This window comes from Haematobia irritans, chromosome 4 (genome assembly GCF_050003625.1).
Source record: "Haematobia irritans isolate KBUSLIRL chromosome 4, ASM5000362v1, whole genome shotgun sequence".
NCBI classification, from domain to species: Eukaryota; Metazoa; Arthropoda; class Insecta; order Diptera; family Muscidae; genus Haematobia; species Haematobia irritans.
In genome coordinates, this window is record NC_134400.1 from 165,495,745 (window position 1) to 165,513,163 (window position 17,419).

General features: G+C 28.0%; 1 protein-coding gene across 6 annotated transcripts in view; it reads left to right on the forward strand.

Moving 5' to 3' along the window:
• Positions 1 to 17,419, forward strand: part of nmo (serine/threonine-protein kinase nemo) — a 371,265-nt gene that overhangs the window by 330,326 nt on the left and 23,520 nt on the right. For all 6 annotated transcript variants that reach the window (XR_012721345.1, XM_075304007.1, XM_075304008.1 and 3 more), the window contains 3 exons: positions 5,723 to 5,778; positions 10,969 to 11,560; positions 11,661 to 11,862. Coding sequence is in view for 5 of the 6 variants with exons in the window: in XM_075304007.1 (XP_075160122.1) it covers positions 5,723 to 5,778; positions 10,969 to 11,560; positions 11,661 to 11,862 (850 nt within the window). In the remaining variant the exon portion in view is untranslated. The remainder of the gene's footprint in view (positions 1 to 5,722; positions 5,779 to 10,968; positions 11,561 to 11,660; positions 11,863 to 17,419) is intronic.

Here is a 17,419-nt window from a genome sequence, read left to right on the forward strand (position 1 = left end):
AAGGTATAAGCATACTAAGGGGTCAGCAAACATTAACTACGAAATGTACCATAAAAAAATATTTTTTAGGACGATCCCACCAGCTTTACCATTGAAAGTTCCTAAAAAATTTCACAAACAAAAAAGTTGGCATACTAATTTAAAAAAAAAATGACACAATTTTTTATAAAGAAAAAAAATACAAAGTAAATTAATTGTTTATATATATATATATATATATATATATATATATATATAATTTTGACGAAATAAAATTTTGACGAATTTTTCTATGGAACTAAAAGTTTGCCTAAATGTTTTATAGAAATAAAATTTTAACAAAATTTTCTATAAAAATAAAATTTCAACAAAATTTTCTATAGAAATAAAATTTTGACAAAATTTTCTATAGAAATAAAATTTTGACAAAATTTTCTATAGAAATAAAATTTTGACAACATTTTCTATAGAAATAAACTTTTGATAAAATATTCTATAGAAATAAAATTTTGACAAAATTTACTATAGAAATAACATTTGGATAACATTTTTCTACCGAAATAAAATTTTAACAAAATTTTCTACCGAAATAAACAACAATTGACAACATTTTCTATAGAAATAAACTTTTGATAAAATATTCTATAGAAATAAAATTTTGACAAAATTTTCTATAGAAATAAAATTTTGACAACATTTTCTATAGAAATAAACTTTTGATAAAATATTCTATAGAAATAAAATTTTGACAAAATTTACTATAGAAATAACATTTGGATAACATTTTTCTACCGAAATAAAATTTTGACAAAATTTTCTACCGAAATAAAGTTTTGACAAAACTTTCTATAGATATACAATTTTGACAAAATTTTCTATAAAAATAAAATTTAACAAAATTTTCTACAGAAATAAAAGTTTGACTAAATATTCTATAGAAATAAAATTTTGACACAATTTTCATCAGAAATAAAATTGAAACAAAAATTCTATAGCAATAAAATTTTGACAAAATTTTCTATAGAAATAACACTTTGACAAATTTTTCTATGGAACTAAAATTTTGCCAAAATGTTTTATAGAAATAAAATTTTGACAAAATTTTTTATAGAAATAAAATTTTGACAAATTTCGCATACTACTTGAAAAAAAAAAATGACACAATTTTTTATAAAGAAAAAAAAAATGACACAATTTTTTATAAAGAAAAAAAAATACGAGTTAAATTAATTGTATATATATATATATTTTTTTTTTTTTTATTTGTTATTTTAATTCTTATTTTTTACCAACTTTATAAAATTTTCTGGATACATATATTTAGGGCAGGGATGGAAAATACAATTTTTAAGAAAGTACAAAAAAAGTATTTTTTTGAGTGAAGAAGCACTTTTCGCTAAATTTCAACAAAAATTCCATTGGAAGATTACTGTCAAGAGCACCTTTAGACTGAATTTTGTTTGTCAATTCCTCAATTTTAAATATTTTGTTTTCGTTTTATATCCACTTACAAAGATTACAGTAGTATTGTAATCACGGTTTGGTAGATTGGTAGATATCATTGTATTTCATAAATTTCCTGTAGATAAATAAAAATAAATTTTGGACAAAATATTCTATAGAAATAAAATTTTTACAAAATTTTCTGCCGAAATAAAATTTTGACACAATTTTCTATAAAAATAAAATTTAACAAATTTTTCAACAGAAATAAAAGTTTGACTAAATATTCTATAGAAATGCAATTTTAAAAAAAATTTTCATCAGAAATTAAATTTAAACAAAAATTCTATAAAAATAAAATGTTGACAAAATTTTCTATAGAAATAAAATTTTGACAAATTTTTCTATGGAACCAATATTTTGACTAAATGTTTTATAGAAATAAAATTTTGACAAAATTTTCTAGAGAAATAAAATTTTGACAAAATTTTCTATAGAAAAAAAAATTGACAAAATTTCCCAAAAAAAAAAAATATTGACAAAATTTTCTAGAGAAATAAAATTTTGACAAAATTTTCTAGAGAAATAAAATTTTGACAAAATTTTCTATAGAAATAAAATTTTGACAAAATTTTCTACAGAAATAAAATTTTGATAAAATATTCTATAGAAATAACATTTTGAGAAATTTTTCTATGGAACTAAAATTTTGACAAAATTTTCTACCGAAATCAAATTTTGACAAAATTTTCTACCGAAATAAAATTTTGACAAAATGTTCTACCGAAATAAAGCTTTGGCAAAACTTTCTATAGACATAAAATTTTGACAAAATTTTCTATAAAAATAAAATTATATTTGCTTAGTTCGGCTTGAGGTCAGATGTTGTTGTTTTTTGAGTTGTATTTTTATATTTAAAATTTTCCAATATTTCGAGACATCTCCGATGCTCGTCTTCAGGGAAATTACTTTAAACAAAAAGAAAAAACATTTAACACATTAACAAAAATATATCATTACATGAAAAACACAGATAATTACATTTAAATTTAAAGAACAGTGAACTTCTTTACAAGGGAGTATATTTACAACTAAAAGCTAATCTGTCTTTCTATATTTTTGTACAATATTTCTATAAATATGTGCACAATGGTCCGTATTTAACAAAATTTTCAACAGAAATAAAAGTTTGACTAAATATTCTATAGAAATAAAATTTTGACACAATGTTCATCAGAAATAAAATTTAAACAAAAATTCTATAACAATAACATTTTGACAAAATTTTCTATAGAAATAACATTTTGACAAATTTTTCTATGGATTTTTTATAGAAATAAAATTTTGACAAAATTTCCTATTGAAAAAAAAATTGGCAAAATTTTCTATAGAATTAAAAATATTTTGACAAAATGTTATAGAAATAAAATTTTGACAAAATTTTCTAGAGAAATAAAATTTTGACAAAATTTTCTACCGAAATAAAATTTTGACAAAATTTTCTATAGAAATAAAATGTTGACAAAATTTTCTACAGAAATAAAATTTTGATAAAATATTCTATAGAAATAACATTTTGAGAAATTTTTCTATGGAGCTAAAATTTTGACAAAATTTTCTACCGAAATAAAATTTTGACAAAATGTTCTACCGAAATAAAGTTTTGACAAAACTTTCTATAGATATAAAATTTTGACAAAATTTTCTATAGATATAAAATTTTGACAAAATTTTCTATAAAAATAAAATTTAACCAAATTTTCAACAGAAATAAAAGTTTGACTAAATATTCTACAGAAATAAAATTTTGACAAAATTTTCATCAGAAATAAAATTTAAACAAAAATTCTATAACAATACAATTTTGACAAAATCTTCTATAGAAGTAAAATTTTGACAAAATTTTCTATAGAAATAAAATTTTGCCAAAATGTTTTATAGAAATAAAAATTTGCAAAATTTTCTATAGAAATAAAATTTGAAAAATTTTTCTTTGGAAATAAAATTTTGACAACATTTTTGCTAAATAATATTTTTTGTAGTTTTAATAAGTCTGTTAAAGACTTTTCTCAAAATATTAAAGTATTTTGTCAAAACTAGTGTACCATAAATCTGATATCGGCACAAATATGTCTACACAAAAAAGGTACTAAATCAGTTGCGGGGGTACTACGGTGTACTGACCAGGGTGTAAAAGTATTGGAAAAAGTACTATAGTACTGTATTTTCCATCCCCGATTCAGGGGTCAAAATTATTCGATTTTTAGAGGGGTAATATGCTCAAAATTATACTGGTCGAAAATGGTTCGTAACTCGGCGAAAAATGTCGTCGCCAAAGAAGTAGTGAAAATGTTCTTTTTGGATCCGGAAGTGGTGCAAAATTGACGCATAAGCGATGAATTTAACATGGTCTGGTCATAGGACGAATGTCCACCATTTCAACGGCCGTTGAACCAATTTATTTCAAAAATAAATTGGATCAATTAATTTTGTGATTGAAGACAAAAAAATTTTTGGTGTGTAGCAAAAAAAAAAGGAGCTTCCAAAAAAGTAGTTTTGGATCTCCGGTTGAATCATCTTCAATGATTTTTGCATGGGATTGTCATAGGACGTAAGTAATTCGGTCTCGGATGTTTTACATTGCTTTAGAAGTTGTGCCGGAAGTTCATTTGAATGAAGAAGAAATTTAAAAAAAAAAATCACCAATTTTAAACTTTTTCGCTCCGACCTGGGTCTGTTGGCACCATAAAAGAACGCCTTAGCGCACTCAGCCACAAACGACGTTGAACATGAAGTGTCGAAACTAGAGGTGTGCGCGTGAGTGAAATATCATTCACACTCACGCACATTTACGAAGTAAAATGTTTGTTTACGCACGCACGCTCACGCACGATACGTTTGGTAGCCACTCACACTCACGCACGTTCACGAAATGAAAACCGGTACTCACGCACGACCTACTATTAAAGACTCCGGCTCACGCACGATTCACGACAATTAACGTGACTCACGACAAATTCACGAGACTCACGACATTTTCCAACCGGGAAAGAGGAAAGGTAACAAAATTAATAAATAGGATAGTACAAACTAATAAATAGGATAATAAATAGGATAGTACGACAGCTAAATAGAATTCAGTTATTATATCAGAAAGAATTAAATATTGATTTTTTTCGTGAGCGTGATTTTGCAGAAATTTTATTCACGCACATTCACGAACCGATTTTATTTCTCACTCACGCTTACCCACGACATATTATTTTTAGTCCCATTTACGAAAGTTTCTTCAGATTTTGTTCTCGATTCCCGTGATTCACGCGTGTCACGCGCACACCTCTAGTCGAATCGTCCATTCAAGAGTTCGCGAGCCAAGGCATAGTAACTACTTCTCGAGATATTCTTTATTAGTATGAATGAAAAAATAAAGAAACCAGGTTCAAATCTCGCCAGCGGCAATTTTTTTTAAAATTGTTTTTTTTTTTTTTTATTTACGATTTTGTTTTCTTATATTCTACATCGTTTTTATTTTATTATTTTCGGCGATATTTTTGTAAAAATATATTTTTTTCCATTTAATCTCAATAAAAAGTTGAAAATTCTAAAAATTTGCAAAACCTTCTCAAAGGAACTTCCAAGGAAGTGAAAAAGTCAACAATCAACAAATTCCCGTGGGGGTGAAATTTTTAATTTGATTTTCATTATTTTTTGTTGATTTTCTATTCTATTTTGTGACTTTTAATTGTCCAAAATTTACAGTTTCGCTTTAAACCGCCAAATTGCTTATTTTCTAAGATTGGTCCAAAAGAACTGCATCGAGAAAAATTGATGGAGGATCCCGGTATCCTCTTAAAAAGAAATGGTGGAACAACATTAATTTTTTTTTATTTTTCCTTTTAAAATTTTAATTGACTTAAAACAAAAATTTAAATTGTAATTAAAAATAAAACTCAATCACAAAAATTATCTGTATTCATTAATTTTTTTAATTAGTTCAATTAATGTGCACGTTCGATTGACGATATGTAAAAATTTTGTTTCTCAAAAACGAAAACTCTCTTTATAATTTATAATATTGATGATATAATTTTCTTATACATATTTAAATCATTTTCCTAAAACTAAGCGTTCAATATTTAGTTTGTTTTAAATATTTGAAAATTGAAAGCTCTTCTATATATGGGAAAATAAAAAAAAATTATTTCGCTTAGACATTGAATTGATCTATATTTAATAAACATTACTCGCTGGCATATCGTATTAATTTTCTTTATTACTCTTTTGCTTTATCTCATTGCAGGTCTTATCAGCATTGGATATACTACAGCCACCTCATTTGGATTTCTTCCAAGAAATGTATCCTTTTTTGTGTGTCATCATTAAAAACAAATATACAACAATGAAGTTATTCTAGTTTAGCTCTCCCATCACTCTCTCCTCTATCTCTCCTGACACTCTCTTTGTGTCATACAAGGGATTCGTTTTAAGTATTCCTTTAGCGATGGCCCATTGTATATGCCTTATTTGCCTTATAGATAATTAAGAAAAGACAGTGATATAAGTTAGCTGGGGAACATACAAGAGATGAAGAAGATAGACGAGAGAAGTATATGATACTAATTCAAAAGGTCCTTTAGTATTAAAGCAATTCATTTAACTTTATGCTCTCAGTTAAAATAAAACTGCGTAAATAGTTAAAATGAAAGCAAAAAAGAAAAAAAACATAATGACATTGAATAGCTTCACTCGCCTTTATTTGATCCTTAATTCCATCGTTGCAAAGGATTTTCTACAATATCTGCTAACAATTATCCTTCAGGCTCTCTATCATCGTCCTCTTTGAATTAAATGAAAGCGGCTGGTTTGTTATTTTTAATATTATTAATATCATTACACTAGTCTCGTAGCTTTAGGAAATTTCAGAGGAGAGATATCATACCACTACTACTCAATTACATAATATGACCTTTGTTACAGAAAATTTCTGAATCATTTGACAAAGCTACTAAAGACTAAAATCCGACTGCTTTTTTGATTAAACATGTTAAAATAAATATAGGATATTTTTCAATAGCAACTACTTTTTTTTATTGAAACCTTGTGTTACTTTTTTGGCCTACAAAAAAGTAAGAAAAGGTTTTAGAGAAAATTATTTTTTATTAAAGAAATAAAATGTGGACAAAATTTTCTATAGAAATAAAAATTTGACAAAATTTTCTATAGAAATAAAATTTTGGCAAAATTTTCTTTCGAAAAAATTTTAAAGACTCGCACTATCGACCACAAAAATCCTCCAATTCAAATTGGACAAAATTATCTATAGAAATCAAATTTGCACAAAATTTTCTGCAGAAATAAAATGTGGACCAAATTTTCTAAGAAATAAAATTTTGACAAAATTTCCTATAGAAATAAAATGTTCGCAAAATTTTCTATAGAAATAAAATGTTTACAAAATTTCCTATCGAAATAAAATTTTTGCAAAATTTTCTATAGAAAACAAATTTTGACAAATTTTTCTAGACAAATAAAATTTTGACAAAATTTTCTATAGAGATAAAATTTTGACAAAATTTTCTATAGAAATAAAATGTGGACAAAATTTTCTATAGAAATAAAATTTTGACAAAATTTTCTATAGAAATAAAAATTTGACAAAATTTTGTATAGAAATAAAATGTTGACAACCTTTTCTATAGAAATAAAATATATGGAGAACATTTTCTATAGAAAACCAAATTTTACAAAATTTTCTTAGAAATAAAATTTTTACAACATTTTCTATAGAGATAACATTTTGACAAAATTTTCTATAGAAATAAAATTTTGGCAAAATTTTCTTTCGAAAAATTTTTAAAGACTCACACTATCGACCACAAAAATCCTCCAATTCAAATTGGACAAAATTATCTATAGAAATAAAATTTGGACAAAATTTTCTGTAGAAATCAAATGTGGACAAATTTTTCTAAGAAATAAAATTTTGACAAAATTTCCTATAAAAATAAAATTTTGACAAAATCTATAGAAATAAAATTTTGACAAATTTTTCTATAGAAATAAAATTTTGACAAAATTTTCTACAGAAATAAAATTTTGACAAAATTTTCTATAGGAATAAAATTTTGACAACATTTTTTATAGAAATAAAATTTTGGCAAAATTTTCTTTCGAAAAATTTTTAAAGACTCACACTATCGACCACAAAAATCCTCCAATTCAAATTGGACAAAATTATCTATAGAAATAAAATTTGGACAAAATTTTCTGTAGAAATCAAATGTGGACAAATTTTTCTAAGAAATAAAATTTTGACAAAATTTCCTATAAAAATAAAATTTTGACAAATTTTTCTATAGAAATAAAATTTTGACAAAATTTTCTACAGAAATAAAATTTTGACAAAATTTCCTATAAAAATAAAATTTTGACAAAATTTCCTATAAAAATAAAATTTTGACAAAATCTATAGAAATAAAATTTTGACAAATTTTTCTATAGAAATAAAATTTTGACAAAATTTTCTAAGAAATAAAATTTTGACAAAATTTCCTATAGAAATAAAATTTTGACAAAATTTTCTATAGAGATAAAAAGTTGACAAAATTTTCTATAGAAATAAAATGTGGACAAAATTTTCTATCGAAATAAAATTTTGACAAAATTTTCTATAGAAATAAAAATTTGACAAAATTTTCTATAGAAATAAAATTTTGATAAAATTTTCTATTGAAATCAAATGTGGACAAAATTTTCTAAGAAATAAAATTTTGACAAAATTTCCTATAGAAATAAAATTTTGACAAAATTTTCTATAGAGATACAATTTTGACAAAATTTTCTATAGAAATAAAATTTTCCATCTGTTTTGTTTTGTTATTGTTGGTTTTGTTCTTTAAGCATTGTTGTTGTTTTTTTATTTCAGCTTAAAACCATACATTGACTAAACTACAATTGTAGCTTAACCAACAGAGGAAAAGAATGTTTGTCAAATTTATTTGGGCAAAGCCCTATAGACTGCAAGATGGTTGGATGGACGCACGTTTCGGAATTACCACATTCCTCATCAGCATCCTCTACTTGCAGCAAAACTATCAACCAATTATCAGAATAAATTCAGGCAGTTTATTAAACCCAACAAAAACCACACTTGAACCCTCCGAAAAAAGGTTTTACATTGATAGCCGGCTTATGCCGAAATAAATACAGAACATAAAATTTTGACAAAATTTTCTATGGAAATAAAATTTGGATAAAATTTTCTATAGAAATAAAATTTTGACAAAATTTTCTATAGAAATAATATGAGGACAACCTTTTCTATAGAAATAAAATGTTTAGAACATTTTCTATAGAAATAAAATTTTTACAAAATTTTCTATAGAAATAAAATTTTGATAAAATTTTCTATCGAAATAAAATTTTGACAAAATTTTCTATAGAAATAAAAATTTGACAAAATTTTCTATAGAAATAAAATGTTGACAACCTTTTCTATAGAAATAAAATTTTGATAAAATTTTCTATTGAAATCAAATGTGGGCAAAATTTTCTAAGAAATAAAATTTTGACAAAATTTCCTATAGAAATAAAATTTTGACAAAATTTTCTATAGATATAAAATGTTGACAAAATTTTCTATAGAAATAAAATGTGGACAAAATTTTCTATCGAAATTAAATTTTGACAAAATTTTCTATAGAAATAAAAATTTGACAAAATTTTCTATAGAAATAAAATTTTGATAAAATTTTCTATTGAAATCAAATGTGGACAAAATTTTCTAAGAAATAAAATTTTGACAAAATTTCCTATAGAAATAAAATTTTGACAAAATTTTCTATAGAGATAAAATTTTGACAAAATTTTCTATAGAAATAAAATTTTGACAAAATTTTCTATGGAAATAAAATTTGGATAAAATTTTCTATAGAAATAAAATTTTGACAAAATTTCTATAGATATAATAAGTGGACAACCTTTTCTATAGAAATAAGATGTTTAGAACATTTTCTATAGAGATAAAATTTTGACAAATTTTCTATAGAAATAAAATTTTGACAAAATTTTCTATGGAAATAAAATTTGGATAAAATTTTCTATAGAAATAAAATTTTGACAAAATTTTCTATCGAAATAATATGTGGACAACCTTTTCTATAGAAATAAAATGTTTAGAACATTTTCTATAGAAATAAAATGTTGACAAAATTTTCTATAGAAATAAAATTTTGATAAAATTTTCTACTGAAATAAAACTTTGATAAAATTTTCTACTGAAATAATATTTTGACAAAATTTTCTATTGAAATAAAATTTTGACAAAATTTTCTATAGAGATAAAATTTTGACAAAATTTTCTATAGAAATAAAATGTGGACAAAATTTTCTATAGAAATAAAATTTTGACAAAATTTTCTATAGAAATAAAATGTGGAGAACATTTTCTATAGAAATAAAATTTTTACAAAATTTTCTAAGAAATAAAATTTTGACAAAATTTGCTATAGAAATAAAATTTTGGCAAAATTTTCTTTCGAAAAATTTTTAAAGACACACTATCGACCACAAAAATCCTCGAATTCAAATTGGACAAAATTCTCTATAGAAGTAAAATGTGGAAAAAAATTTTCTAAGAAATAAAATTTTGACAAAATTTTCTATAGAAATAAACTACAAGTGTAGCTTAACCAACAGAGGAAAATAATGTTTGTCAAATTTATTTGGGCAAAGCCCTGTAGACTGCAAGATGGTTGGATGTACAGCTGTTTTGGAATTACCACTTTCCTCATCAACATCCTCTACTTGCAGCAAAACTATCAACCAATTATCAGAATAAATTCAGGCAGTTCATTAAACCCAATAATGAACCACACTTGAACCTTCCGAAAAAAGGTTTTACATGATAGCCGGCTTATGCCGAAATAAATTCGTACAAACATATCTCTTTTTCTTTGCTACCGTCAAATCATCGATTTGAGTGCAGTTGGCTGGGTTTATTTTGAGCGTGCTTCCTCTTTTTTTTTTTAATTTCGAAACGTGCGTCCATCCAACCATCTTGCAGTCTATAGGGCTTTGCCCAAATAAATTTGACAAACATTATTTTCCTCTGTTGGTTAAGCTACACTTGTGGTTTAGTCAATGCATAGTTTTAAGCTGAAATCAAAAACAACAACAACGAAATAAAATTCTGACAACACTTTCTATAGAAATAAAATTTTGACGAAAATGTTCTATATAAATAAAATTTTGAAAAAAAATTGTATAAAAATAAAATGTGGACAAAATTTTCTATAGAAATAAAATGTGGACAAAATTTTCTATAGAAATAAAATTTTGACAAGATTTTCTATTCTTACATTTAAAAATATTATAATCATAATTAAAAAATTAATAATTTTCAAGGAAGTATTAATATATATAATCCCACTACCTCTATTGCATGGATATTTTCCTTAACTCAATCTTCATGTAAACCCCTTTGCCAAACAATTTGGTGGGACAATTTTCCATTTCTCTTCTCTTCTATTCCATTTGCCAACACAGATATGTGATAACCGAACTTCTACAATCAGATCTCCACAAAATCATTGTTTCACCGCAACATTTATCTGCCGATCACATTAAAGTGTTCCTGTATCAAATTCTACGTGGTCTCAAATATCTACATTCTGCCCGAATTCTGCATCGTGACATTAAGCCTGGCAATCTGCTGGTCAATTCCAATTGTGTGCTAAAAATATGCGATTTTGGATTGGCCCGAGTGGAGGAACCTGATCAAACCAAACACATGACCCAAGAGGTGGTAACGCAATACTACAGAGCACCCGAAATTTTAATGGGGGCACGACATTATTCCTCGGCAGTGGATGTGTGGTCGGTGGGTTGTATTTTTGGTGAACTGCTGGGACGTCGCATACTCTTTCAAGCTCAGAATCCTGTACAACAATTAGATCTCATAACGGAGCTATTGGGAACACCATCCATGGAGGATATGCGTCATGCCTGTGGTGGCGCCCGTTCACATATGTTAAGGCGTGCCCCCAAGCTACCATCGTTTTCTGCTCTCTATACCTTAAGTTCACATGCCACACATGAAGCAGTGCATCTGCTGTGTCAAATGTTGGTATTTGATCCTGTAAGTCGAGTGTTTAAATTTTTCCGTTGTTTTTGTGATTTTTTTTAATTTAAATTTGAGCTCAATGATATGGTATTTGCTCTTTTGATTTGGTTAACAGGATAAGCGAATTTCGGTGACGGATGCTTTGGCCCATCCCTATTTGGACGAAGGACGTTTGCGTTATCATTCGTGCATGTGTAAATGCTGTTTCACTACTCCGGCCGGTATGCGTCAGTATACAAATGATTTTGAACCATCAGCAGGCCAAGCATTCGATGATTTATGGGAAAGAAAATTGACCTCAGTGCAGCAGGTTAAAGGTAAGTTCAAGTGCATATACAAACACGAAATTTACGATGAAAGACTTCGTAAAATCTTCAAATTTTAGCACAGTATATATATCGGTGAAATTTTCTAATGAAGATTAAGGAATTTCGATTAATTTTTTGCGATCGATTTTTGCTTCAATTAAATTTTTTTAACTAATTAAATTTTTAATTGAAATATTTTTAGAATTCAATTAAAATATTAATTGGGAAAATGTTGGTAATATTGTTTTCTGTGTTCGGACTCGGACACTAAACATATAATACAAAAATCAATTATTGAACATTTTTAAAATTTTAATTAAAAAATTAATTAACCCACACATAACTTTTTAATCAAACTCGGAAGACTAAGTAAATTTTTTTGTAATATTTAATTAAACATTTATCAAAAATAAACAACACTAAGTCAGTTTTAATTGCACAGAAAAAATTTCACGAAAATTTTTCCAATTAAAATCTTAATTGAGTTTAAAAAAATATTCAATTGAAACAAAATTCAATCACATAAATTAATAATATCAATTAATTTTTAAATTGACTGTCAATTAATTTTTTTTTTAATTGATACTATCATTTCTGTGATTGAAGACATTTCAATTAAAAAGTTACTTGGATCAATTAATTTCGTGATTGAATCAGAAAAATAATTGTTTGTGTGTGGGCAAAAAAAAAAAAATACTTGATTAAACTATTAATTGATTTCATTAGCAAATTTCAATTAATTTTTTAATTGATGCAATTAAAAATTTAATTGATGTTGATTGCAAAACTCAATTACTTTTATTTATTTTTAATTATTTCCAATTACTTTCTGAATTGGCTTAGAGTTTTTATTTGGATTAACAAATGATTGTTTGAAATACATACATTTTTAATTAAAAATTAAAAAAAAATTGTTTATCACTTTTTTAACTGACTTAGTCTTACGAGTTTGATTAAAAACTTAATTGTATCCATTAATTTTTTAATTAGAAATATTTTGGTGACATTTTTTCTGTGTGAAAAGAAAAAAAAAGAACAAAAAGACTTCATTGAAAAGTTTATCGTCATTTGGATAAGGAAAAATCGGAGAAATGCGCCTTCTATGCTAAGCATGCATTCGTATTTTAAGGACAGGCCATATTTGGTCTCACGACAATATTTTTATACACACAAAAAAATTTGTTTCTGATTCAATCACGAAATTAATTGATCCAATTAATTGTTTAATTGAAATGTCTTCAATCACAGAAATGATAGTATCAATAAAAAAATTAATTGACAGTCAATTAAAAAATTAATTGACAGTCAATTAAAAAATTAATTGACAGTCAATTAAATCATTAATTGATCCAATTAAATATTTAATTGATACTATTAATTTGTGTGATTGATTTTTATTTCAATTAAAAAATTTGTTGAATCAATTAAATTTTTAATTGAATATTTTTTAAAACTCAATTAAGATTTTAATTGGAAAAATTTTCGTGAAATTTTTTTCTGTGTACCCTCCACCAATAATTTTGTCATTCCGTTTATAACACAGCGAAATATTGCTCTATATATATTCTGGGTCGTGGTGAAATTCTGAGTCGATCTAAGCATGTCCGTCCGTCTGTTGAAATCACGCAAACTTCCGAAGGAAACAAGCTATCGACTTGAAACTTGGCATAAGTAGCTGTTATTTATAGGTCGGATGGTATTACAAATGGGCCATATCGGACCACTTTTACGTATAGCCACCATATAAACCGACCCCTAGATTTGACTTGCGGAGCCTCATGGAGGAGCAAAATTCATTCGATCCGGTTGAAATTTGGTACGTGATGTTAGTATATGGTATCTAACAACCATGCGAAAATTGGTCGCTATGGGTCCATAATTATATATAGCCCCCATATAAACTGATCCCCAGATTTGACCTCCGGAGCCTCTTGTAGGAGCAACTTTAATCGGATCCGGTTGAAATTTGGTACGCGGTGTTAGTATATGATCTTTAATAACCATGCAAAAATTGGTCGATATCGGCCATAATTATATATAGCCCCCATATAAACCGATCCCCAGATTTGACCTCCAGAGCCTCTTAGAGGAGCAACATTCATTCGATCCGGTTGAAATTTGGTACGTGGTGTTAATAACAGGTTGGCTGATAAGTCCCCAGTCTGACACATAGATGGCGTCGCTAATATTAATATATAGTACCAACCTTCAAATGATTCGTGTCAAAATTTGACGTCTGTAAGTCAATTAGTTTGTGTGAGAGAGTGTCTTTTGTGAAGCAACTTTTGTTATTGTGAAAAAAAATGGAAAAAAGGAATTTCGTGTTTTGATAAAATACTGTTTTCTGAAGGGAAAAAATATGGTGGAAGCAAAAACTTGGCTTGATAATGAATTTGCGGACTCTGCCCCAGGGAAATCAACAATAATTGATTGGTATGCAAAATTCAAGCGTGGTGAAATGAGCACGGAGGACGATGAACGCAGTGGACGCCCGAAAGAGGTGTTTACCGACGAAAACATCAAAAAAATCCACAAAATGATTTTGAATGACCGTAAAATGAAGTTGATCGAGATAGCAGAGGCCTTAAAGATATCAAAGGAACGTGTTGGTCATATCATTCATCAATGATTGGATATGCGGAAGCTCTGTGCAAAATGGGTGCCGCGCGAGCTCACATTTGACCAAAAACAACAACGTGTTGATGATTCTGAGCGGTGTTTGCAGTTGTTAACTCGTAATACACCCGAGTTTTTCCGTCGATATGTGACAATGGATGAAACATGGCTCCATCACAACACTCCTGAGTCCAATCGACAGTCGGCTGAGTGGACAGCGACCGGTGAACCGTCTCCGAAGCGTGGGAAGACTCAAAATTCCGCTGGCAAAGTAATGGCCTCTGTTTTTTGGGATGCGCATGGACTAATTTTTATCGATTATCTTGAGAAGGGAAAAACCATCAACAGTGACTATTATATGGCGTTATTGGAGCGTTTGAAGGTCGAAATCGCTGCAAAACGGACCCATATGAAGAAGAAACAAGTAAGGAAAGTCTAAAGTCGGGCGGGGCCGACTATATTATACCCTGCATCACTTTGTAGATAGATACCATATCACATCCGTCAAATGTGTTGGGGGCTATATATAAAGGTTTGTCCCAAATACATAGATTTAAATATCACTCGATCTGGACAGAATTTGATAGGCTTCTACAAAATCTATAGACTCAAAATTTAAGTCGGCTAATGCACTAGGGTGGAACACAATGTTAGTAAAAAATATGGGAAACATTTAAATCTGAAGCAATTTTAAGGAAACTTCGCAAAAGTTTATTTATGATTTATCGCTCGATATATATGTATTAGAAGTTTAGGAGAATAAGAGTAATTTTTACAATTTTTCGACTAAGAGTGGTGATTTTACAAGGAAAATGTTGGTATTTTGACCATTTTTGTCGAAATCAGAAAAACATATATATGGGAGCTATATCTAAATCTGAACCGATTTCAACCAAATTTGGCACGCATAGCTACAATACTAATTCTACTCCCTGTGCAAAATTTCAACTAAATCGGAGCAAAAAATTGGCCTCTGTGGCCATATGAGTGTAAATCGGGCGAAAGCTATATATGGGAGATATATCTAAATCTGAACCGATTTCAACCAAATTTGGCACGCATAGCAACAATACTAATTCTACTCCCTATGCAAAATTTCAACTAAATCGGAGCAAAAAATTGGCCTCTGTGGTCATATGAGTGTAAATCGATCGAACGATATATATGGGAGATATATCTAAATCTGAACCGATTTCAATAAAATTTGGCACACTTGACTACACTACTAATTGTACTCCTAGTGCAAAATTTCAACCAAATTGGGGTAAAACTCTGGCTTCTGAACCGTATTAGTCCATATCGGGCGAAAGATATATATGGGAGCTATATCTAAATCTGAACCGATTTCAATAAAATTTGGCACACTTGACTATAGTACTAATTGTTCTTCTTGTGCAAAATTTTAAGAAAATTAGGGTAAAACACTGGCTTCTGGGGCCATATAAGTCCATATCGGGCGAATTATATATATGGGAGCTATATTTAAATCTGAACCGATTTCTTCCAAAATCAATAGGGATCTATTATGAGCCAAATTTGAAGTCGATTGGACTAAAACTGCGACCTAGACTTTGATTAAAAAAATGTGTTCACGGAAAGACGGACATGGCTATATCGACTCAGGAGCCCACCCTGAGCATTTTTGCCAAAGACACCATGTGTCTATCTCGTATCCTTCTGGGTGTTGCAAACATATGGACTAACTTATAATACCCTGTTCCACAGTGTGGCGCAGGGTATAAAAAGTGTTGTTCCACCAAGACAACGCACCGTGCTACAAGTCATTGAGAACGATGGCAAAAATGCATGAATTGGGCTTCAAATTGCTTCCCCACCCACCGTATTCTCCAGATGTGGCCTCCAGCGACTTTTTCTTGTTCTTAGACCTCGGGATGCTCGCAGGGGAAAAAATTGGCTGCAATGAAGAGGTGATCGCCGAAACTAAGGCCTATTTTGAGGTAAAACCGAAGGAGTACTACCAAAATGGTATCAAAAAATTGGAAGGTCGTTATAATCGTTGTATCACTCTTGAAGGGAACTATGTTGAATAATATAAACGAATTTTGATCAAAAAAATGTGTTTTTCTTTGTTAGACCGGGGTCTTATCAGCCAACCTGTTATATGGTATCTAACAACCATGCAAAAATTGGTTCACATCGGACCATAATTATATATAGCCCCCATATAAACCGATCTCAAGATTTGACCTCCGGAGCCTCTTTGTAGGAGCAAAATTCATCCGATCCGGTTGAAATTTGGTACGTGGTGTTAGTATATGATCTTTATTAACCATACAAAAATTGGTCGATATCGGCCATAATTATATATAGCCCCCATATAAACCGATCCCCAGATTTGACCTCCGGAACCTCTTGGAGGAGCAAAATTCATTCGGTTGAAATTTGGTACGAGGTATTAGTATATGGCCGCTAACAACCATGCAAAAATTGGTTCACATAATTATATATAGCCCTCATATAAATCGATCCCCAGATTTGACCTGCGGAACCTCTTGGAGGACTAAAATTCATGCCATTCAGTTGAAATGTGGTATATTGCGCTAGTATATGACCACTAACAGCCATGCAGAAATTGGATCGCCAATCACACAAAAATTGGTCCATATCGCCAAAAATAATCTACCAAAACTTTATTTCTATAGAAAATTTTGTCAAAATTTTATTACTATAGAAAATTGTGTCAAAATTTTATATCTATAGAAAATTTTGTCAAAATTTTATTTCTATAGAAAATTTTTTCAAAATTTTTTTACTATAGGAAATTGTGTCAAAATTTTATTTTTATACTCAATTTTGTCAAAATTTTATTTCTATAGAAAATTTTATTTCTATAGAAAATTTTGCCAAAATTTTATTTCTATAGAAAATTTTGTCAAACTGAATTATATACGTATTTAATCGGCCCTGGTTTGTGTAATATATACCCTGT